The sequence below is a fragment of the Urocitellus parryii genome, chromosome 9 (genome assembly GCF_045843805.1).
Source record: "Urocitellus parryii isolate mUroPar1 chromosome 9, mUroPar1.hap1, whole genome shotgun sequence".
Taxonomy (NCBI): Eukaryota; Metazoa; Chordata; class Mammalia; order Rodentia; family Sciuridae; genus Urocitellus; species Urocitellus parryii.
In genome coordinates this window covers 38819088-38842462 of record NC_135539.1, presented here as the reverse complement: position 1 = coordinate 38842462, position 23375 = coordinate 38819088, and the positions used below count along the sequence as shown (strand labels likewise).

The following is a 23375-nucleotide window of genomic DNA, read 5'->3' as shown; positions in this document are numbered from 1 at the left end:
GAGGCTCAGCCTGATTTGCCTGTGCCCATGCAGTTCCCAACCCAGGACTCCTGATGAGGTGTGGTGGCCTATGAGGGAGGGACCCCAACTCACCAAAGTAGTCAGAGGGCCCAAGGCGCCCCACCTCCACGTACTCCTCACTGGGGGACCGGCGCTGAAGGACAGAGGCTGTGCCCTGCAAGAAGGGGGCATGAAAGAATCATCAGGCAGGTGGCAGGGGTGTCACCCAATTGGGGATCACATGGTGGGGATCGATTGCTAGGGTCATACCTCAGGTCATGCAGTGGGGGTTGCTGCCCCAGTTCCTGTCTCCTGCCTGGCCTTCTCTTCCCTGTGCGGCCTCGGCCACTGGTCATCAGACTCTCTTCTTCCCCTCTTCTCCCTGGACACCTAGGGCCTCAGGACCAGGTGATGGGCCTGCCCAAAGGTCCCTTCCTGTCCTGGCCAAGTCCCTGTTTTCACCCAGACTCACCAAGACCCAGCACTACATCTGCCAAGGTGACAGGCAGGAATTCTGGGGATGTTCCCGAGGGGTCAGTACTTTGTCACAGGCACCAGCGCTTGAAGTTGACCTTGGATTCAGACTCAAGGACGGGGAACCGTCCATCCGTGCTGGGGCTCCTGGGGCAGCGTGGTCTCAGGGTCACACACCTGCCAAGCAGTGTGGTCCCCTCCTGACCCTCGACAGGGGAGCGGGGTCTGCAGACATTGCCCGCTCAATGATTAACGCCGAGGCTGTGGGCGGAATATCACTGGGCGCCGCGGAATGCAGTGCACATTAGAGATGCGGAGAGGGCATCCAGGGCGTCCGGGAGGCCACACACTCGACTCCATGCATCCCTCAGAGCTGACGCTCCAGTCCTGGTTGAGCCAAAGTGTGGGCTCTGACCCTGGACTTTGGGCAAGTCCTTCTTCTCGGAGACGGTTTCCTCTCCTGTAGCCTTCAGGGTTCTAGGGAGGGTCAACAGAGGCAACACTGACCAGGGTAGTGTGTGCGGTCAGCCTCGGGGGCTCCCTGAGTTTCACTCTGACCAGCTCCAGCCCCTTCGCCACCCACAGAGCTACACCTGCATGAGGCTACAAATTCCATTTTACAGCCAGGGAGACTGAGGCTCCTGCTGCCTGGCCCTTAGGACCTGGGGTTGATGTCACCCAGGTCCCCAGGTCTATCCATCCACAGCCCCTGGTGTCCAGCGGCTGGGGACCCTTCATGGGCACCTCACTTGATTTCAGGATAGCTCAGTTCACCCTGGCTCATCTGACCCAGCTTCTCCACGCCTGGCTTAATGAGTAACTCCCACCTCTCCACAGTCTGGGCGAAATGGGTCAGGGCCCTGCCAGTGCCCGCCATGCCCAGAATCCCCAGACACCCATCAGTGGACCCTGTGAGCCGGATCCACTACCCAGTTCCCTCCAGGCACCGGCCACTCAGATTCTGAGCTCTGCCTGTTTATGAATCCAGCTGATGGTGTTCACAGAGGGACGGGTAAACATCAGGCCCGGTGCCCGCCGGCGGGCAGGGAGAGAGCCAGCCCCACGCTCTAGGATGGCTCTTGCCCTCCTCACCTGGGTGCTGGCACTGGCCCAACCATGTTGGTTTTTGTTGTTGTTGTTGTTGTTTTTGTTTTTTAGTTTTATTACAGGGATTGAACCCAGGGATGCTTAACCACTGAGCATTCCCCCCCCCCAGGGCCCCCCATCCCCGAAGCGCTTTGTTTTGAGACAGGATCTTACTAAGTTGCTTAGGGCCTCACTAACTTGCTAAGGCTGGCTTTGAACTTGCCATCCTCCTGTCTGAGCCTCCTGAGCCACTGGGATTACAGGGATGTAGCACTGTATCCAGTGGTCATTCATTTTTTAATTTGTATATTGGCGAGTCCTTGTCAAAAGCCATGAGATGAGGCAAAAGGGCTTGCCTCAGGGCTTGGTTCCCTCCTGCTGCACAGAGGACATGAGGCTGCAGGGGAGTCCAAACCACCGCCACCCACCCCCACACACACACTCACCTTTGCGGCCAAGTTCACCCAAATATGGCTGTGGCTTGAGCTTGGCTGCCCAGGTAGGGCCTAGGGGGGACATTGTGTGGGTCCTGGGGCAGTGAAAGGCCAGGTCATTGCAGACTCTGAGCTGCCCCCAATTCCCAGGACACTGAAGGGTCTCTCCATGCAAAACCACAGGATTAAAGAGAGTTACAAGTCACCACTCTGCTGGCCCCTCACCTCCCTGCAGTGACCCCCTGCCCACCCACGCCCTCCACATATCCCAGCAGCAGACAGCTCCCCAGCCTCAGCCCACTCTCAGCCCTGTGACTGTAGCAGCCCTGTGTGTCCTGCTAGAGTGGACAAGGAATGGGAGGGTGTCCATGGGCCTGGGGATCCCCACCCTGGGCTACCTGTCTGTCTCCACCAGGGCTCGGAGTCCCAGGAGTGAGCTGAGTGGGACCTTGGAACCAGAAGACCCGTGCTTGAGTCCCGAGACTCTGCCACACATCTTGGTGATCCATCTTACCTCTGCAGCCTCAGTTTCCTCCTGTGAGCCTGGGATGGTCACAGAACCTCCTGAACAAGATGTCCACATAAAGCCTTCATGAGGTCAGGATGCAATGACCAGAATAGGAGCAGGGCTGGCTGGCTGCCTAACTCTGTCCCATCCTCCCAGGCAGTATCACAGGTGGCGTGGCCTGAGGGGCCTCATGAAGAAGAGCAGGTGTTCCTGGCACCCTCCCCCCCCCCACCCCCACCGACCCAGACACTGCAGGAAGAGAGTCACTCCTTGGTTTTCCAGCCAATCGCTGCAGGGCCCATTACAGTGGCTGAATCTCTTGCCCTAACTGATCCAGCATCCTGAGCATGGACCACAATAGCAGGCAGTAATAGTCCCTGTCCTGGGAACACCTGTCACAAAGCCGGGGGAGCCAGGCCCTTCCAGGGCAGGAAATTTGCCACCTACTCCCATTTCTTCAGGCTGCTTTAGCTAAGGACAGGCCAGCATCTCCCACCATGGAAAGATTCTGGAAGAAGTGTTTCCTTCCATCCAAGTTCTGCTTCCCCAGCTGCCGCGGAAGCAGGTAGACACGTCGGAGGACATGAACATGGAGTTTGCGTCTGGAAAAGCACATTTGCCAAAACTCTGGGTCACATTTCTCCAAATCTCTCACTATGAAACCAGGTCACAAACCCACAGAAGGCCACCTACCCCGAACACCCGGCAAGTTGTCACTCTCATTCAAATGTGAGGTGTGGATTACTGATCCTCAATTTCCCTTCAACTATTTTTTTTTTTATTGGTCGTTCATAACATTACATAGTTCTTAATACATCATATTACACGGTTTGATTCAAGTGGATTATGAACTCCCGCTTTTACCCCGTATACAAATTGCTGTATCACATCAGTTACCCTTCCATTGATTGACATATTGCCTTTCTAGTGTCTGATGTATTCTGCTGTCTGTCCTATTGTCTACTATCCCCCCTCCCCTCCCCTCCCCTCCCCTCCCCTTTTCTCTCTCTACCCCTTCTACTGTAAATCATTTCTTCCATTTGTATTCTCTTGTCTTACCCCTCCTTACCTCTTATATGACATTTTGTATAACCCTGAGGATCGCCCATTTCCATGCAATTTCCCTTCTCACTCCCTTTCCCTCCCACCTCTCATCCCTGTTTACTGTAAATATTCTTCTCAAGCTCTTCGTCCCTACCCTGTCCTTGTTTACACCCCTTATATCAAAGGAGTCATTTGGTATTTGTTTTTTAAAGATTGACTAGCTTCATTTAGCATAATCTGCTCTAATGCCATCCATTTCCCTCCAAATTCTATAATTTTGTCATTTTTTAATGCAGAGTAATACTCCATAGTGTATAAATGCCACATTTTTTTTATCCATTCATCTATTGTCCCTTCAACTATTTTGACTTTTAAAATTTTCTACAAAATTTGCCAAGTGCAGTGGCACATGCCTATAATCCCAGCAGCTCGGGAGGCTGAGGCAGGAGAATTTCGAGTTCAAAGCCAGGTTCAGCAACTTAGTGAGACTTTGTCTCACAAGAAAAAATAAGAGGACTGGGAATGTGGCTCAGTGGTTATGCACCCCGGGGTTCAATCCCCAGTACAAAAAAAAATCTACAAAATTAAAAACCATAAGAAAGAAGCAGCAAGGTTTTGGTGGGATGTATAGTGGAAGGACAGGCTCCTGCTTTCCATTTCCATCTCACCACTGGCCTGGCCATGAGCCCCAAATGCTCAGGCTCTGAGGCCCAAGATAGCTGCTCAGATCTGTGAGCCAGGGTGGTAGGGAGTCCAGGAGGACACCCGCTGTGAGCATGGACCGACCCCCTCAGTGCATGGATGGACTTTGGCCAATTATGCACCAGAGTCCTTCGGTGTGCTCTTCTCAGCCCGCCTCACTGGTCAGCTGAGTGTCTGTTGAACAACGACTCTCTGCTGAGCACTGTCCTGGGGGTGGGAGCACAACGGGGAACATGGTAGATACGTCCCTACCCCCTTGGGGTCAGCCTCCCTGGGGAGGACAGTCATCATGGGCTCAGATGCTGAGAGGGCAGGGGGAGTCAGTGTGGGGGACAATGGCAAGGTCTCACCACCAGCAATCCTGCAGCTGAGATCTGGAGAACAGGAGCCCGGCAGAGGAGCTAGGGGCCTCCCTGCAGTAAGGAGGCACCATGGGGGCGGGCAGGGGAGCAGGGGATGGTAAGGATGCTGAGGAGGAATGGTGGTGGGGTCTGCTCGCTACTGTGGGGGGTGACCTGGACTCACGCCAGACTAGGAACAAGAGCCCAAGTCCATCGCAGCCCGGAAACAGCCAACACCAGTCAGAGAAACATGTGCAACTGTGGCAATATTCCTACAAGGGGGACTCACACACATGAAAAACAGCTGAGTCTTACAGGTCCACCAAGGCAGCCCAGACCACACTGGCCCAGTCCTCCAATGTGATGTTACGGAAGAAGCAAACTATTTGCTTTATGGTTGTTCTTTTGTTGTTGTTGTTTTGTTTTATTTACACTGTGGATTGAACCAGGGTGCTTATCCACTGAGCCACATCCCCAGCCCTCTTTATTTTTTTTTTTAGACAGGGTCTTACTTAGTGGCTTAGGGACTTGCTAAGTTGCTGAGGCTGGCCTCCAACTTGCAATCCTTCTGCCTCAGCTTCTTGAGTCTCTGGGATTACAACATGAGCCACCGCAACTATTGGCTTTATTTAAAGAAAAAAAAAAATATATATATATATATATAATATTTATTTTTTAGTTGTTGTTGGACACAGTACTTTTATTTTATTTATTTATTTTCATGTGGTGCTGAGAATCGAACCCAGGGCCTCATATATGCTAGGCAAGCGCTCTACCCCTGAGCCACAACCCCAGCACTAAAGAAATATATTTTAAAAGAAACTCAGTGTCAATACCATACGTAGACTTGGGCCTCACTCCTTTGTAAATGAAAAGTGAAAAGAACAGCAGTGGACACAGCATGGTGCCGCATAGAGGGCTCCCAGAGGCTTACTTCTGGCACCCGCAGAACCCGTGCACACACACCCAGGGCTCCTCAACTGGAGCAGTCCCAACTGGGCCTCAGGCTGCGCAGCTGACCTGCCAGACACAGAACAACCCACAAGTGTCAAACAGGACAGATCATAACCATGGTGCAAACGCGAGAGTAACAAGGAAGGTGGGTGGACACCAAATGCTGGTTCTCTGGGTCACCGCACTGGTGACAAATTTCCACCTCTAACAGAAATCCCCCGACCTGGGAAATTCAGACTTAAGTGAAGCCTGCAATGTTCACATACACCTTTCATTTGCCTGTGTGTCTCTGTATTTAAGCCCAAGCAGAATCCTACATGTGAACACACGCACACACCCGTTTGCACACATGGAACACTAAATCGGCCACAACTACGGAACCCTTCCTAGGTGCTCTGTGATTTCCTGAGTAATGAGCCCAAGCACACACCTTCTGATGTCTGTGGAGAAGCAGCAATCGTCACAACTACGACTTGCCACGCTCAATTGCAGCTAGCTCCCTTGCAAACAAATCCATTTTCTGTTCTTTAAGATGGGAGCCCCAAAAAGCACATTGTGATTGTCTTGGGGCCAGCAGAGCAGTTTCTTGGTGGTTCGCTTAAGGAGCTGAGCCTCGTGCCTGCAAAGGACCCTAGACTCAGCCGCCTGAGACGGGGGTGTGTGCATGTCCTGGGAATGACTGAGAAAACACACCTGGCTGGTAAGCAGCCGAGGTCAGTTTTTGTGCCAACATTTAATGGGTCCTCCGTGAGGTCTGGGGCCCTGGCAAAGGCACGGCCCAGCAGCTTCTGTGGGAAAACAGGACATTAACATAGATTCTGGCGCCAGGACTCTGAGGAAGGAAACAGGTGCCAGCTCGGCACTGTCAGCCCCCTGCCTGGGGACCAGCATGCAAGACAATAAAAGCCCCATGTGAGAAGGCCCTTATTTCTGCAGAAATGTTTGCTTGGTGCTCTCTGAGGCCAGGCACAGTGCTCAGGCATCCCGGAGATGTTTGGTGAATTGGACAGCAGAGTCAAAGGGGCTGTGGTCACTGCTGACCGTATTAGGCCCTGTTCCCAATGCCCTTCTGTGGCCCAGTTCCTCCCCTGCCATCTGCTCAGGAGCCAGGCCACGCACAGGCCCCAGGCGGATGGGGCCGTGAACAGTCCTGCTGGGCGCCAAGGTGGGGCCAGGGAGAGCAACCTGGACCAGCCCTAGAGCAGGGAGGTAGCTGGCTGCCCTCACCCACCTGGGGTCCCTGTGGCTCCAAGTCCATAGCTGCTTCCTCTCGGCATCCTCTGCCCTCGCTGAAGCACGTGCCAGTCAGTGGCTGCTGAGAACTGCCCATTCGGCCTCCCAGGAGCCTGGAACCTGCCCCCAAGCCACCCTTCCACCATCACAGACCACAACTGCCATCTGTGAGGCAGGCCTCATCTCTGCCTCACCATCTGGATGGATGATCACAGAGGTCCCAGAAAGAGCTCTGGGTCTTTGTCGTGCATGAACAACACCTGATCTCTTTTACCAGGAGGAGACTCAAGGCTCCTCCCAAATGGGACCCGACACCATCTTGACCTCAGCTCTCCCCAGCCATGGCCTGGCTGTATTCAACCTTGCTTTGTGAGGCCTGGGCATCTCCCCACATGGCCAGGGTGCCCCCGCCCCATCACTGGACAGTGGATGCAGACTCCTTCCACAGGTTGGCGGAAGACCTCACTAGGAGGGGCAGTGCCTTCCACCTGGCTTAACACAGCCTGCCACACCCCTGCTGTCGGCCCCCCAGAACCTGGATTTGAGGGACACACCCTTTCCCTCCCCAGGGGTAGCTATCCCAGGGCAGGTGTGGGTGGCCAGGCCCACAACCCACCTGGGGCTGACCCCTGAGTCCTGGTCCACTCCTGGACCTCAAGGTCAGGGCACAGGAGCCTTGCTCCCTGCCTCTGCCAATTTCCTTTTTCTAGGGCTGAACGGGCCTGAAAGTCCTCCACAGGCTGCCTCTGCAGTTGCTGGGCCTCCCACAAGATGGAAGAGAAAAGCAAGCATTGCACCCCGGGGGAGAACCCCGCCAGGCATGGTGGTTCACACAGGGTTCCAGCAGCCGGGTGTGGTGTCTGAACACCACATCACCACAGCACCAGGGTTCTGCCAGACACTGCAGCCCGTGGCCCTGGCATGCTGGTATGTGCGTGTGTGCATGTCAGTGAGCACATGGGGGTGTGTGTCAGTGTGTGTATGAGGTGGGAAGAATTCACACTCCTCATTAGGAGTGTTTGCACTGTGTCCAACTGCAGGGAAGGGCAGTGGGGTGCACCAGCACCACCCCGTAAATCCAAGTGGGCACTCAGAAGGCCAAGTTCAGAATATACCAGGACAACCTCTACAGGTCATTGTTGGCCTTGGTGGGTGACTTCCCAAGACAAGGAGCTCAGGGGCCTGCTCACAGAATCCCTAGAACTGTAAGGAGGGGAGCAGAGGAGCTGCCACCCAAGGCATGGAACCCACAACCTGCCGCCAGTGGCCACAGCTACCTCAGCAGCCCTGCTCTGGGTCAGACACTATGGCTGCAATGGATGGAGGCCCACAGCTGGACTTGTCCAGAACTCCGCATCTGTTAGGATTTTTCCAGCCAAAACATCCACTGCCATGGCAACGGTCTGCGGGTGCGTCACCCCCCCCCCCACTGCGGTGCCAGGAGCCGCGTCCGAGGTAATCCAGGACCTTGGAATCCAGCACACACATTCCACATCTGTCTAGTCTGGACGCCTGCATGTCGGTGGGAAGACGGGTGGGAATCAGGATCCCAAATGTCTGAAATGGGAAGCCTGGGCGTGAGGGGGTCTGCCTGGTGTCTCGGAGCCAGGGATGAGGGAAACCACGCTCTGTACTTGTTTGGGGGGATACACTTTCTGTAGTGCTTCTCACATTTACAACATCAGAAAGACTACACAGGGAAGGCTTTGTCAAGAGAGCTGCCTACGTGGGGCGGGGGGCATCTCCCTTCTCTGAGCAGCACTCTGTCACCATCTTTACCCATGGAATATTTTCCTCCTGTAGATTTTTTAAGGTTCTCATCTCTGGATGCAGAGCCCTGAGCTCAAGGCTGGCCACCTTCTGCAAGCTTCTCACCAGCTCCTCGGCTGCATGGAGCTCTCAGAGACCAGCCGGCCACAGGTGCCTCGATTCACACAAAAACTAGCTGAGTCTCCAGCCCAGAGAAGATACAGTGCACATTTGGGAAACCAGCCTGTCACTCCGAAGCAGCATGGCGTGGTCATCTCAGCCTGGGGCGCCAAGCTCACTGCGGCTAGAGGTTCTCCCAGCTCCCCATGGGCTGCGGGAATAACATCCAGCCCACTGGGAAGGGGAAGTTGGGATTGTACTCAGGACAATCCAGGCACACAGGACAGGTGGGGTTTGCTCACGCTGGAATTTGGGACATGCAGCCCTTCCAGCCTCTGTGTGATGAAATTGTCCTACAATGGGAAGGGAAATGGGGTAGGCCCGTGGATCCTCTTGGCGACTATGTCCCTCTGAGCTGCTCAGGGCCCCCCAGTGAGTCTGAAGCACCAGACAGACACCTGGTGTGGTGAGCCCGAAACTCCCAAGAATCCTGATACTCTCACAGCTACTCACACCCATCTGCCAGCAAACACTTATGACAGTCCCCAGCACCAGACCCAGGACCCGGAGCCAGGCATGGGAAAGCTCCTCAGCCAGCCCAGAGGAAGCCGTAGCTTCGCTGCTGGAGATGGCTGGTCTCGGGGCAGCAGCCAGGCTCTCCCACTTCTGGAAGATGCTGGGATCCCTCTCAGCGGATCAAGAGGAGCAGGCACTGCCCATGTTCACAACCCTTGGGGGTGCTCCCACCACGTGCTGAGAGCTCTGCTAGGGGTACAAGGTTCTTCCAGTGGGTCCCGGGAGGCCACAGCAAACTGCTCAGATGGCCTCACACAGAGCTCATCCCAGCACAGGAGCAAATATGGAGCTCAGGAGGTCAAACAGGGAGGCTCCCTGGGGAGCCAGAGGCCAAGGGCAGCGAGGATACTGCAGACCTGGAAGCCTCCCTTCAGCTCCCCCACCACCAGTAGACTGTGGCCTCGGGACAAGATGTGACTGTTCTGCAGAGGGCATCTATCTGTTGGCACACATCCAACATCAGCATCTGCATCGCGGCCCCTTTCCTCCACCACACCTGGTGCCTTGCGTTTCTGCATGTGCTACCGCGTGCACGATCCCTTCCAGCCTCCACCTGCAAAACTTCTACTTGCACTTCAGGACCACAGTCTCCCTGCCCACCTGGGTCCTCCCATCTGTTGATCACCTCCTCTCAACTCTGTGCTGGTTCAACTGCAGATCCTGAGCCCTGTTGATTCCTGAGCCCCCACATCACCTCGGTGTGACTGCTCACCTCTGATCCACTTCTTCCCTGAACCCTTCTACAGTTTACTCTCCATGCAAGACCCAGCATGATTACTCAGCAAGTAAGCATTCAACCCCCACATGGCCGCATCACACCCAGAGTAAGACAGGACATCCTGTCTCTGGCCAGAGGGTCCTCCATCACACCGCCAAGCCCCAGACTCACCCTGAAGCCACACACCCTGATAGCTCCCACCTCAGATGCAACCCCATGGCCCCCTCCCAATCCCTGCCCAAGGGCCTGAGCCCCCAGATACCCATCAAGCTCATACTGTCCCAGGCCCTGCCTCACTTCCTGTCAAGCCCTCGTGTCCTCCCATGCCACCTCACTTCCGCTAGAGCAGAGACCCAGTGCGGTTTGTCTCCTGTCTGGGGCTCACATCTCTCCAGGACCATATGTGTGGCATGGACCCACATAGCTCCCAGAGGCCTCAATCCCTCCTCCAGGCAGTAGCCCCCAGAGGGACACATAGGGACCAAAAGAATGGCACTAATAACCGTAAAAGAAGCAGGGGAAAATGACATAGGAACAGTGGGTGACAAGATGCTCCAGGCATAAACATGTTCCTGAAGCCACAGGGCCGCAGTGTCTGGAGCATAGCCAGCAGGCACAGGCCATGGCACAATGGCCCGGGCAGAGCTGGACATGTGCCTGGGGTTCCTGGATGCTCCCGCATAGGAGCCTCCTTCTAAGTTTGCAGAGTGACCTCTGGATTCTGAACAATCTGCCTTTCGGGGAGTGTGGAGGGGGCTGGGCTCTGGCGAGTAGAGCGTTCCCAGGCCTGAGGGCGGCTGTGAAATGTGTTGTTTTGCAGTTGCTTCAACATTGTGGACATTCATAAAATTAATTTGCTAAGTGAGGAGATAAATCCAATCTAGTGTTTCTATGGCAACGCCTCCCAGGCCTCTGGCTGGGAGCGAGCTGGGGAATTTCAGCCTCAGGATTTTATGGGGAACCAGCTCTGGGCCCAGCTGCCTCCAGGCGCTCCAAGGTCTCAGGCCCAAATTGAGGAATGCACAGCGGGAACGTGAGCCCCTTCCCAAATCCTCCTCTGTTTTCCTGGAGAGCGCAGTTGGAGATGCGAATTCTGATGAAGTCACGGAGCAGCGGGACAGCCTCAGCCTCCCGCTACCTAGCGTGTCTTGGACCTAGACTGCCCTCCTTGCCAGGCCCCCATGCACCTCTCCTGGGGAGACAGGTCGAGCATGCATCTTGGCAGACAAACAGGGACAGTCCCTGCAGTTCCAATGCTATCCCTCCAGCACTGTGTCCCACCTTGAGGCTCCCTGGCCCAGGGTGGCCCCAGCTTCAGTATGCAGAGACAGAAGCATGGCCTGGGAGCCGCAGGGCCGGCCCTATCCACTGGTGCTGTGTCTTTGAGTCTGCACCTCCAGGTTCACACAGGCAAACTCGAACAGGGTCAGTTCTGCCACTGTCTGTTGAGCATGTTCTCCAAGAGTACTGGGGTCAGTTGTCTGAGGGGTTGGCAGATCCATTTGCTCAGACAGCCCATGTGTGTGCGCAGAGCTGGAAGACAAGAGAGATGCCTCTGTCTGGTGGGGAGCACCCCTGCAGAGACCCTCAGGATCATGTAGGCTAGGAATCCTGTCTTCCTGCTCCCCTTTCCAATCACCTCCAAAAAAACTGGCTCTGTGGCAAAGCTTTGTTCCCAGGGGCCAGTTTCCTGTAGATTTGCCCACACATGGTGGAAATCAGCCCCCCAAACAACCACATCTTCTAGCAGAGCAGATCGAGGCACGCACAGGCAGTCACTGTAATATCCCGAATGCCTCTAAGGTCCACCCATTAGGAAGCCCAGGGGACAGAGCAAGCCTGGCAGGGGGAAAGATGGGTGAGAGGCTCCACATTCCAGCTCTGCAGGATGAGGCCTCACTGGAAGGGTACCTGTGACCCGCCAAGGGCAGGTTTACAGAAGAACTCCACTTGGAAGTGCACACACACAGAAATGTGACAACTAAGCAAGGTGAGGAGCGGCTGCCAGACAGGGACACCCCACTTGGTGAAGGGAGGAGCCGAGGAGGCTTCTCCACATGCTGCTCCAGGAAGACAGGGAGGCGGACCCCCCTCCCCCGCCCCCCCGCCGAAAATATCCTTGTGGCCAAGGCAACCACTTCACCTACTCTTGCAGGGTTGCAGGACGTGGCCTTGGTTACACTCCAAAGGCCACAATTTTGTTGCGGTGAAGAAGCCCAGTCAGTGGGGCATTCGTGACAACCCAGAAGTCACTCCCAGAAGCAGCGATGGTCCCCACTACTTAGTTGCCTTCTTGCAGACCTCTTTGTAGGTCCCTCCGAGGCTGCCAGAGCATTGCAGAACACCACGGGCAGAATCTCACAGGTCAACCAGAGGCAGAGGGAGAGGGCAGTGGGCAGGAAATGTAGGGAGCTGTGCTTGTGAGATGCTGCTGCTCTTGGATGTGGAGTCTGAGGTACCAGGTGTCCATGTGCCAGCTCAAGCCCACCCTGTGTGCTGGGCAGATGGAGAACCCCCCTGCTCCTCTCTCAGAGGAGACTTGGAGGGGCCTCTAGAAAGACATAGTTGATTATATAAGGACCCTGCCCAAACCCTGGCACAGCCTAACCTCCCCGCACCATGATTAAGGACATATAGTTTCAGTGACGGCCTCTTATTGTTTCCAGAGCCGACTTCCTTTATGTCCTGTGAAGACGCACTCATACACTCGGTGACTCCAACCTGTGACACACACTTGTATGATTTTTCTGCATGGGGTCTTGGGCTCAGCTGGAGAGTCTTCAGCCACAGGGTATAAAGGATGATGGTCTGCCGTAGTCAGAGTCACTCGCTTCCTGTCTCAAGGCCATTCAAACTGAGGCTGCAAACTCTGAAGACCCAGGTACTGTGGAGACCACTGACCAGAAGAGAGGGCCCAAGGGAATGGAGATGGGTTAGGAAGCCCTTTCTAAGGGGTGTCTGTCTCTCAGACAAGGATGAGTCCAGCATGGCCAGATACAGACTTCTAAAGAGATGACAGACCTAGACTTTTATAAGAAATCTGATTTTAAGATATCAACAACAAATTCAAATGTCTAACCAAGCACCATGCTGGTCAAGTGCAAATCTGCCCCTGGGCCAGGTTCAGCCTATAAACACCAGTTTCTTATCAGAGGATGCAAATAGAGACATTTGTGGCTTCCCTCACACTGTCCTCTTCCCATGGCACAGGGGCCAGCAGAGCATCCTAGTGCCTAGGCAAGGACAGTGTGACCCCAGAGAGCTGTTCTGTCTTACCGCCCTGGAGCTGGGCTGAGCGGCTCTCTCTCAGGAGGCTGTACCAAGCAGTAGCTGGGCTGGGCGACCACCATAGAGTATGCCTTGTGGCTGTTGGCATTGGGCACTCAGGACTGCTGTGGGCACAGTCCTGTTATGGAAGACCCCAGAGCATGGCTGCTGGACCCCAAGAAGAGGGTCCCAAGAACCAGCCTGAGAGGCTGTGGATGGGCAAGCTTCTTGTGCCCCAGCCTAAATGCCTTGCCCAGGCCATTCCTGTCACATCCCATGGGACAATTCCAGAGACACAGGGAGGGAACCAAGTACACTTTTCTATGGGAAATAACAACCAAGAACAGAAGCCATCTTTAATATTTTGAAATTTGGGGGTGAGGGTGGAAAGCTAATGGCTAAGCACAAATCTTCATTTATTAACTGGAAGAGGTTGGGTCCCTGAAGACACCCCGAATAAGGTCACACCATGGCCACAAATGCAGAGACAGAGCACTCATGGAACATCATGGGGGGAAGGACATGGCTTCAGGCAGTTGGCCAGTGGGAAAAGAAGTGACCGTCTGGTGACAGAGGGTCACTGGACAACTCATGCAGGTGATAGGTAGAGCCTCCGCAAGCCCTCAGTGAGGACGCCACTCATTGTCCTCTGTGTTACTCAATGACTGAGGGTTACAAGTGATTTTCTGCTGGACTGTTTTTGAAATGGCTATGCTTGCCCCAGGTCCCTGCCACAGTGAAACAGTGGCCTCAGAGAAGTCCCGCATGGAATGGCCACTCACCCCAGTAGAGGTGACAAAGCGCCGGCCTCTGCCTACACAGGGCAGGGACACACTTGGGGAAGGCAGGTGTGAACCTGTGGGATCCCGTGGGTGCTGGAGTGAGAAAAGGGCCCACTTCCCTCTCTGGACTGTTGACCGGAGGCTGCCCTCAATGCCGACCAGAGCCATAATTTGCTCTGCCTGTGGTTTTATTCTTTCCTCCTCTTTTCTTTTTAAAGAAACTTTGTTGTCAAATGAGTCCCCTACCCTAAGGACTGAGGACCTCCTGAGGATTGTCCCCTGGGAACCCTCCAGGAGCCCTTCTGCAGCTCTCTAGGGAATGAGATGAAGGCCAGCCTCATTGGCTCGTGTTCCGCCAGCACCCTGGCCCACGTCCATACCGTTGAGCTCTGCAGGGGTCACTGGCCCTCTTAGACCCATCCAGGGGCCTCACTCCAAAAGAGAAAAAGCTTCCAGGTCTCTGCCTCATGGCCTGTTCCACAGAGCAAGTGAGTGTCCCCACACACGGTCCCACATCTTTAACACTGCAAATGATTTTTGCTTCTGCTTATTTCAAACCAAGAACCTGACTCCTGAGTTTGGTCATATTGGCCGAACATCCAGGGGGTTGAGCTCTCTGCTCACATCCATTTCCTCTCAACAGCCCCACGGTAACAATACTGGCCATGCAAACTCATGCGTGAGTCCTGCTCTTCTCTGGAGGGCTGGAGAATGGGCAAGAGAGAATGTGAGCAGGGGCTTCCTCTCGCCTCGAGGACCAGGAAGTAGGACTCGAGACACGAGTACCAGGCTCTGCAGAGTCGGGAAAGTTCTCCATGGGTGAGAAGGTGCATTCACCCCTGCCAGGGTTGGGGCTTCCTCCAGGGTAGACTGAAGCCCCAGGGTCAATGCACTGGCCAGCTCTGGGCAGCTCACCCACATTAGTGCACCCACATTAGGGCATCCCCCTGTGGGGACAGGCACCTCAGATCAGGAGCTAGAATTCCCAGGGTCATCCCCCAGCAGACGTTCATGTACAAGCCGCTTGTCTCACAGATCCTCTCCTCATAACAGTGGTACACCCAATCCCAGGCAGCTTCCAAGATGGTGGCCACAGATTCCAGCCCCCATATGTCCCAGGGGCTCCGAGGAACCAGCGGGCTGCTTGTCCCGCTGAGGGTACTGTGCGGGCCATGGTCAAAGTGTCTCGTACACTTCAGGCAGAGAAACTCATCATGTCCTTCTTAAACTAAACTTTAAATCTGGGGATCGTTGTAGATTCATGTGCAATTGTGAGAAATCATTCAGAGGTCTGGTGTACCCCGAACATACACAGGTCCCCCAGCAGGAATGTGTTGTGAAGCTGTATGTAGACCACAGGCCACACCAGGGCTTGACAGGGACATGCTCCACCCATCTCGCTCTGGCTCCCCAACTCAACCTGCACTGTGTGCATGCTTCGTGCAGTGTGATTCACACGTGTGGGTCTTGGTCTCCACCACCATTCTTGAGAGACACACCTATGTCTGTGGCAGGCACACGAGGCTATCATCCCACCAGCTCCAAGTAGACTTTGGTGTGGGGAGGACTTGGGGGTCAGAGCAGGATAAATTCCAGGGCACTCAGGCAGCTCTGTGACTGACACAGTGCCCTTGAGGTACCAAGCAGGACTCACCTCCGTGATGATGTAGAAGCCGTCCCCGGGTTCCCCTTGGACCACGATTTTCTCCCCATCTTCAAACTGCACAGGCTCCAAGGCATCGGCTACAGTCAGGCGCTCCCACTTCTCCAGGGACTCTGTAGAGGACAATAAGGTGTCAAGGTTGCCCCTTGCCACAGCAGCTGCTCTCCTCAGGATGTGGCTCAGGAAACTCCCCTGGTCTAGTTAGTGAGCTGAATCACAGACGAAGGGGAGAGCAGAAAGCCAGCTCCAAGGTGCTTCTGCATGTGGGACCTGGACATCTTGCTATTATGGGGGATTCATGTGCACACAGCTCACACCCCACCTTCGGCCAGGAGATGCAATTTGAAAATACTCACAGCCAACCACATGTTGTAAATAACATGCAGGGCAAACTGAGCCTAAGTTAACTTAGTATGAAAATGCTTTTATTTTTTATTTTTTATTTTTTTTTATTTTTTTTTTTATTGGTAGACAGCAGAATACATGAAAATGCTTTTACTTTTCACCCAAAGATCAAGGCTCCCTATATTTTTGCAAACAATGGAGTCACGGCTGAACCCTACAGCTACTAAGCAGCTGAGAATAATTCAGAGTGGTCAAAACAGCACCATCCATTGCGGGCTGATCAAAGACCCTGGCACAAATGCTACAACGTCCAAGAAGAGCAGCCTTCCACTATTTTAGGCCAAAACTCCTAACTCCAATGCCAAGTTTATCTTTAAACATTTGCAAACTCAACAGCGCTTTCCACCCTTCTCACACCATCCCTTCCTGACATTATCCATCCCTAACACCCAGAAGGAAGAAAAGAATAATAACGTGAGACTTTTATATGAAAATCACAATCGCCTGATTAACTATTTCTTTTTTGGCGAGAGAAATTGGCCTATACTTAGATGCTATCTATGTAGGTCAGCTGCTAAAAATGAAAAATAAAAGCATTTATTTTAGATCTAGGTTGGCAGGGGTTTCTCTCCCTAGGATCTGCCTGTGCCACACATTGCAAAGCTTATGGCTTTCCACTAACCCCAAGACCACAGGAAGCCATGCGGGGCTCAGGCTGCCAAAAGTGCTCCAGCCAGGGCGTGTAGCCCTAAGTTGGTGAGACCAGAAGCTGTTGGGACAGGGGTGTGCCCTACAGGCCACACACCACATGCCTGTGACTACAGACTTTGGAGTGAGATTATAGCTTGTGTTCAGGAGGAAGCGGATGCAGAAAGGGACTGTGTGGGAGTATGGCAGGTTTGGTTTACTGGTGTCCTCACGAAGGCCGTGATAAGTCGCTTTCAGTTCTGAAATCAGTTGCTTGACAGTTCACCTCCACCTGTTTGATTAGCAGATTTTCTTTTTTTCCATGACATTTGAAACCTACAATAATCTGAGGTCTGGGAATTGCGATCTGGAGCAAGCTCTGTCTCCCAACAATTTAAATCTTGGTTAAAAACTGTCAGAGGAAACCATAAGCGGCATGGCAATTTCTTGGCCCCAAGGTTTTTTTCTTTTTGTTTTTTGTTTGTCTTTTTTTAACATCTTAAAGCTCTGAGGCGATTCATGAAACACAAGACATTTGTTCGTTGTCATTGCTGTTTTAAACTACAATTTAGGATCCTTGTCCCTTGAGACAGAGGGTGCTAATAGTCAACCCTGCATAGGAAAACACGGTGCTCGGGCTACAGGAGTCTGATGCTCCCTTTTTTTAAAAAATTTTTTTAGATGTTGATGGACCTTTATTTTATTCATTTATTTACATGCGGTTCTGAGAATCGAACCCAATGCCTCACACATGCTAGGCAAGTGCTCTACCACTGAGCCACAACCCCAGTCCACATTTGATGGTCCCTTCTGATCATGTGTGCAGAAAAATGCAAGCGAGTGTCCAGGAGGTGCTCCAGCCAGGTCAGCCTGCCGCCCAGCTGCACGTAGGAGGTGGGTGCTCAGGCCCCACCTGGAAGGGGCCTGCAGCACAGAAGTCCCTAAAAGCGACTCAGTGGCCTTCCTCACCCCCGCCGGCTGGGCAGGGCTGGGAAGTCTCCCACACTAGGTCAGCCTCATGTTTTCATGAGGAGAGGCTGGAAATGGAGGCCCCCAGTGTACTTACCTTTCCTGCATATCTCAGTGGTAGGGTAGGACTGCCCTGTCCATAGCAACAGTCTCCACCCAAGCTGAGGGCAGACGAGCACATCTTGTAAATAACATGCAGAGCAAACTGAGCCTAAGTTCACTTAAGTATGGAAATGCTTTTACTTTTCGCCCAAAGATCAAGGCTGCCTATATTTTTTTGCAAACAATGGAGTCACGGCTGAACCCTGCAGCTACTAAGCAGTTGAGAATAATTCAGTGTGGTCAAAACAGCACCATCCATTGCAGGCTGCAACGGCCAGCTGCCTCCTAAAGCCAGTCACCACACAATGTCCACAGGCCACGTTTGGAGTCCATGTGTGGCTTGTGGTGACCAAGCAGAAGAGGGGACCAGAGTCTTGTAGTTGTTCACCCAGGGCCCTGGAGGAGCCAGTCACACTTGTATGCTTTGCATTCATTAAAGGAAACAGGATGAGCGGGCACGGCCAGACGGGTGTCCAGAGTTCATAGGCGTCTAAATGACCAAGACATTCAAGGGAAGAAATCAGCTCCAGTCAGGATGCCTACACTAGGCTGAAGTCCTGGGGTAGTCAGCAGGATCTCCAGGAAGGCAGAAAGGGGCCTGTGTTTGGCTGGATGCTACCCTGCAGCCATGGGCTTGAATGATTATCAGTAAATGAGTGACAATGGTCCAGGGCTACGCCAGCCCCTGTTCAAAGGCAAGGAAACCCAAAGGCAAAGGACAAGAAAGTTCCTGGTTTCTCATTTGCATGAGAATAAAATGTCCCTTTCTCTGCCCCTAAAAAAAATCTTAGGGATCAACTCAGGAGAGTGCTTTTTCTTTTTCCAGGTATGACATGTTTAAAAAGCCACAGGAAAGAAGCCAGACGAGGAAGGCCACATGGGAGATCCCACTCAAATGAAAGGTCAGAATAGGAAAGTCCACAGAGATAGGCAGGGGACCCATGTGGCAAGGGCAGGAGGGGTCAGGGAGGGCACTAATGGGGACAGATTTCTGCTCAGCGTGATGACTCAGTGGAGAAACCACAGAGCTGACGCAGCACCACACCGTGCGTGTGTTTCTTTCCCCTGAACCACACTTCTTAAAATGGTCACATTGGTCCCTTCTATGTTATGAGTATCTCAAGAGTTCACGAAAAAAATCAGGGAGGATGTGGTTCAGGGCAAAGTGTGTATTCACGCACATAGACACACACACACACACACACACATATACATATATACACGCACAGGGGTCTTTGGCTGCTCTGGGGCTGGGTGGGTCACTACAGGTGGGAGATGCAAGGAGGGGCAGGTGTGGGCCCAGGTCTTTGCCTCCCTAGTAGCTTCACCATGTGCAAAATAGATTTAGCAGTGTCCTCCCCACACGATGGCTGAGGGTGCTCATCTGAGTGTGCCAGCCTGGGGTGCACTTGCAGCCCCATCCGTATCCCCCAGGGACAGAGCACTAAGTGCATAAAAAGCACAGGGATGTCCCCAGGACAGCCATGCTTAGAGTAAAGCAACCTGGCAGGGGAAGAAGGCCAAACCACCCAGCTACTAGGAAGCAGAACTGGCCTCCAGTTCAAAGTAACTGACCACGGGGCACGGTGGTGCACGCCTGTCATCCCAGAGACTCGGGAGGCTGAGGCCCTAATCAATTTAGCAAGGCCCTTTCTCAAAATAAAAAATAAAAATAATAAAAAGGGTAGGGGATGTAGCTCAGTGATTGAGTGCCAAGGGTCCAATCCACAGTTGAAACAAACAAATAAACAAATGAGGGACCTAGGGGGACGGCATCAAAGACAGTGGGAGAGCTAAGCCAGCACAACCCTGATTTAAGAACTGTCATGCCACAGACCGTAGTGTGTGCACACCACCGATGGATGTGTGTGCTTGTGTACATATGTGAAAGTGTGTGTGTACATGTCCCTAACCTGCTTAACACCAAGAGCATGTAACTTGCCAGCCATGCAAGGAAGGGAAGGTATCTGGGACTGGAGGGCAGGTGCTCACAGGAGCCCACATAGGTCACCTGGGGACAGGCAGAGCCACTGACCTAGGATGGAGACCTTGCTGAGGAACTCTTCATACATCTTGCGTTTTCTCAGTGTGCTGCCCTGTTTGGAAGAAAAAGGGAGAATGTGGGTCTTCAAACCTGAATCATTTCAACAATTCCAGACTTTCCCAGAGGACTATTAACTCCGAACTCTTCAGAGTAGGCCTTTTAAAGCATCCCAAATCCTGAAAGTTGCAGATGGCCATGAACCTGTGCCAGCCAGACCATTTCTTGTACCCAGCCCTCAAATCCCTGGAGTCTTCTGAAGGGGCTTCCATGGCCCAAGGTGTGCCAGCCTTTATGAGGACCTGACAGTACACCCCCAGGGTCCACAACCTATATATGCATTGTCCCCTACCAAACAGGGCTGACCTAGGTAACCAAGGGGATGCTAAGGAGATTTCCCAAACTGAGTTGTGGAAGACACTATGGCACCAGCCATACTGCCCCCATGATTCAAAGGAGGAATCAGCCACCAGCACCATGGGAACAAGACATCCCAGAAGCAATCCTCCATCCTTCATACCTTCCAGTGACTGCAACCCTAGAGAGTTCCAGGCCAGAGCCACCCAGCTAAGCTGCTTCCTCGGGACCCACAGAAACTGTGCCAAATGCTACACTTCTGTCAGAGGCCGCTAAGTTCAGGGGAAGTTTGTTACTCAGCAACAGCTAACTAGGGTGTCCAGCTAACCCTGATCCTAACAGAGGTGGGACAAGAGCTTCTAAGGCCTGCGGGCAGTTGGCCGGTAGCCCTCCCAGCTGCCTCAGACATCCAATAAGGGCGAAGGAGGCTCATTCATCCTGCTTGGCCATCGGTGAGATGGTATTGATATCCCCATGGGCTCCTTCCCACACCTACTTGCAGTAGCCAGACCTTCCTGGTCCCTGAAGCCACAGGCAGCCTCAGACACTGAAGCACACCCACCATCAGCTTTCTAAAGAAGAATCTATGTTGGAAGATGTCGGGCAAGGGGAGGTGGACCAGACACAAGAGGCGGGACCCCTGACACAGAGGGCTCCTAAGTGCCTGTGGATCTGTCAGAACCTCTTGTCTCTGGAGAGGTCTGTTCAGAGCATCTGCCCCAACTAGTCAACAGCCTCGCCAGAGAGAGTGGAAACACAGTCACGTTGGGTGGCATTTCCAAGTGCGCTGTGCAAGGCAGGTGCTCAGCTCTGTGCACATTGTCACAACTCACAGTGGCCCCAAGGAGCAGGAGAAAGGGGAGAGGGGAGCACACTTGAAGCACAGGCCCACAGCCACCCCACTGAGTGTGGGACAGGGTCCCCCTGCTACAGACCCTCTCCCATCTCTTCAGGCTACTGGCAAAAGATGCAGCTTGGCTTTATGGTTCGGAACTGGGAGCAGTTTTAGCTGAAGTCTCCTCCCTCCTCCAAGGGACCCTAGGTGACTTTATTGCATGGGAAAATGAGGGGCTGCCACGGGAGCCCCCTCCCCAGTGGGGCAGTGGGGAGGCGTCCCGCAGACTTCCGTCCACACCCTCCTTGCTGGGTCAGACCTGGCGACAGGCGTGGGAGAAGGTCAGGGGAGGGAGCGGGATCTGCCCCAGCAGGGAAAAGGGCTCTCAGGGGAAGGGCTGGAGAAAGGGCACTGAAGGCCTGTCCCCAGAAAGCTATGACAAAAATGCAAGCAGCAGTGAAGTGGGGAAGGAATGGCTCTCGAGTCCCCAGGGCACAGCAGTGGTTTCCACGGGGCCAGACCCAGGGTTTTTCCACCGTTTCTGTGAGCCGACCTTCCCACCCAGCCCCAGCGGCTCAGGCACTCCCTGCTGGCCCGCCGTGTCCCCTTCAACGTCCAGAAACACAGACCTGTGGAGCAGAGCCAGTCCCCCTCTCACAGTGGCCACCTAAGCCCTCGCCCATGACAGGGACTAGGGCCTAAGCCACCCTGCCTCCTGTGCCTCCCAGGGCCTCGGCTTAGAGGACATCCAGGCCAAGTGCCTGAGAGCAGGCAAAGTATACTACATTTGAGGGGGTCAAAGACAGATTTGGATGTGCCACCAAGCCATTAAGTCTTGTTGAAAGGGGATAATAATACTCCTGCCTCCCTGGGTAGCTGTAAGGACTAAGTCCCTATCCATGTTCCCTCAGTTGCTGCTGATGGTGATAGTGGTGGTGATGGTGACGGTGAGGACGACATTGATGGTGGTGATAATGCTGACAGTCACGGTGATGCGGGTGACGATAGCAAAGATGTTGTTGATGGTGATGATGTTGGTGGTGATAGTGACGGTGATAACCATGGCCATGGTGGTGTTGATGATGATGAAGATGGCGGCGATAACGCTGACAGTCAGAGTGATGATAAAAATCAAGGCAGTGGTGATGGTGACAATGATGGCAGCCTGAGCACATTGGTGGCTCTGCAAGCCACCCTCCCCACTCCTGTGACGTCAGGATAGATGACAACAACACATGGCAGGCACACAGAAGAGGCTCCACAGATACCATCTCTGCCCCAAAGAAGGGTAAGACACTGAATGTGGGATGAAGCTACTGAACAGCCTCAGGATGGCCTGGAGCCCATGGGGACAGATGAATGCTGGGAGGAGACTGTCCCTTTTCAAGTCTTGGTCCCACCCTTTGGTAGACCAATGGGCAAGAGCAGGCCATGTCCCTTCTCTGAGCCTCTATTTCCCCACAGAGTGGAGATGTAACAGTGCCACTTGTGGGTCAGATTCAAGGCTGTAACTATAGGAGTCAAGGTTCACCATGCTGCTTCTCATCATGATCTGGGAAGAGCGGGGCTCTTAGGATCAGTGAAGGAGGTCCCTCATCCCATGCTGATGAGGGGGAAGTCATCTGAGGCTGGGGTCTCACTACGTCTCCATGGGAAGCAGACAAGGAACCGTCTGGACTGAGGTAGAGATAGCACGGTGGTGGCAGTGGGAGACAGCTCAGAGAAGGGAGAGGAGCCCAGGTCAGAGACACAGAGATCAAGGTGCCAGCTTGATCACTATTCTTATGGAGAATCTGAGGCCCAGAGGGGACAAGACTGGTTTATGAACACGGGGAGTTATGAGCAGGATCAGGTTACAAATAGAGGGTGCTGACCCTCCCCCACGGGTTCTCCTTCATTGCACTAAGTTAGGAAACAACCACCATCCTCAGCACCATCACCACCACCATCATCACCACCATCACCTTCACCATCATCACCATCATCATCATCACTGGGGAATATCACTGGAAACAGGATTAAAAGAGGCTACATGGAATCTAGGCACGTGGGCCAACCTTGCTGCTCGGACGTGAGGATCTGGTGTCTAGTCCAGGAGATCAGAGACCAGGAGGGTAAGGCTGGGGTGTCCCCAAAGGCCAGTACTTGAAACCAGATGGTCAGGTTTCCAGAGGGGAAATGGTTTTGTCTAAAAGACAAAGCAGAGTAGGCACCAGAGTGCGGGAGGAGAAAGGGGAGGACCATGGAGAACAGGTTGGGGAGGGGCTGGACAGAAGTGGGATGGAGCAAGGACAGGGTAGAGAGACACTGAGGAGCAGAGCAATACAGCAGGTGCTGTCCCCAAGGCTCAGTGCCCACCAGGAGAGGCAACAACTACGTGTTAATGTG

The 23375-nt window shown here is 53.6% G+C and overlaps 1 protein-coding gene across 1 annotated transcript in view; it reads right to left on the bottom strand.

The window, feature by feature from the left end:
• The window catches only part of Prkar1b (protein kinase cAMP-dependent type I regulatory subunit beta), a 121863-nt gene that overhangs the window by 2091 nt on the left and 96397 nt on the right, over positions 1 to 23375 (bottom strand). The window contains exons 8-10 of the mRNA XM_026405676.2: positions 19790 to 19850; positions 15643 to 15764; positions 94 to 175 (exon numbers count right to left, since the gene is read on the bottom strand). Coding sequence (XP_026261461.1) covers positions 94 to 175; positions 15643 to 15764; positions 19790 to 19850 — 265 coding nt within the window. The remainder of the gene's footprint in view (positions 1 to 93; positions 176 to 15642; positions 15765 to 19789; positions 19851 to 23375) is intronic.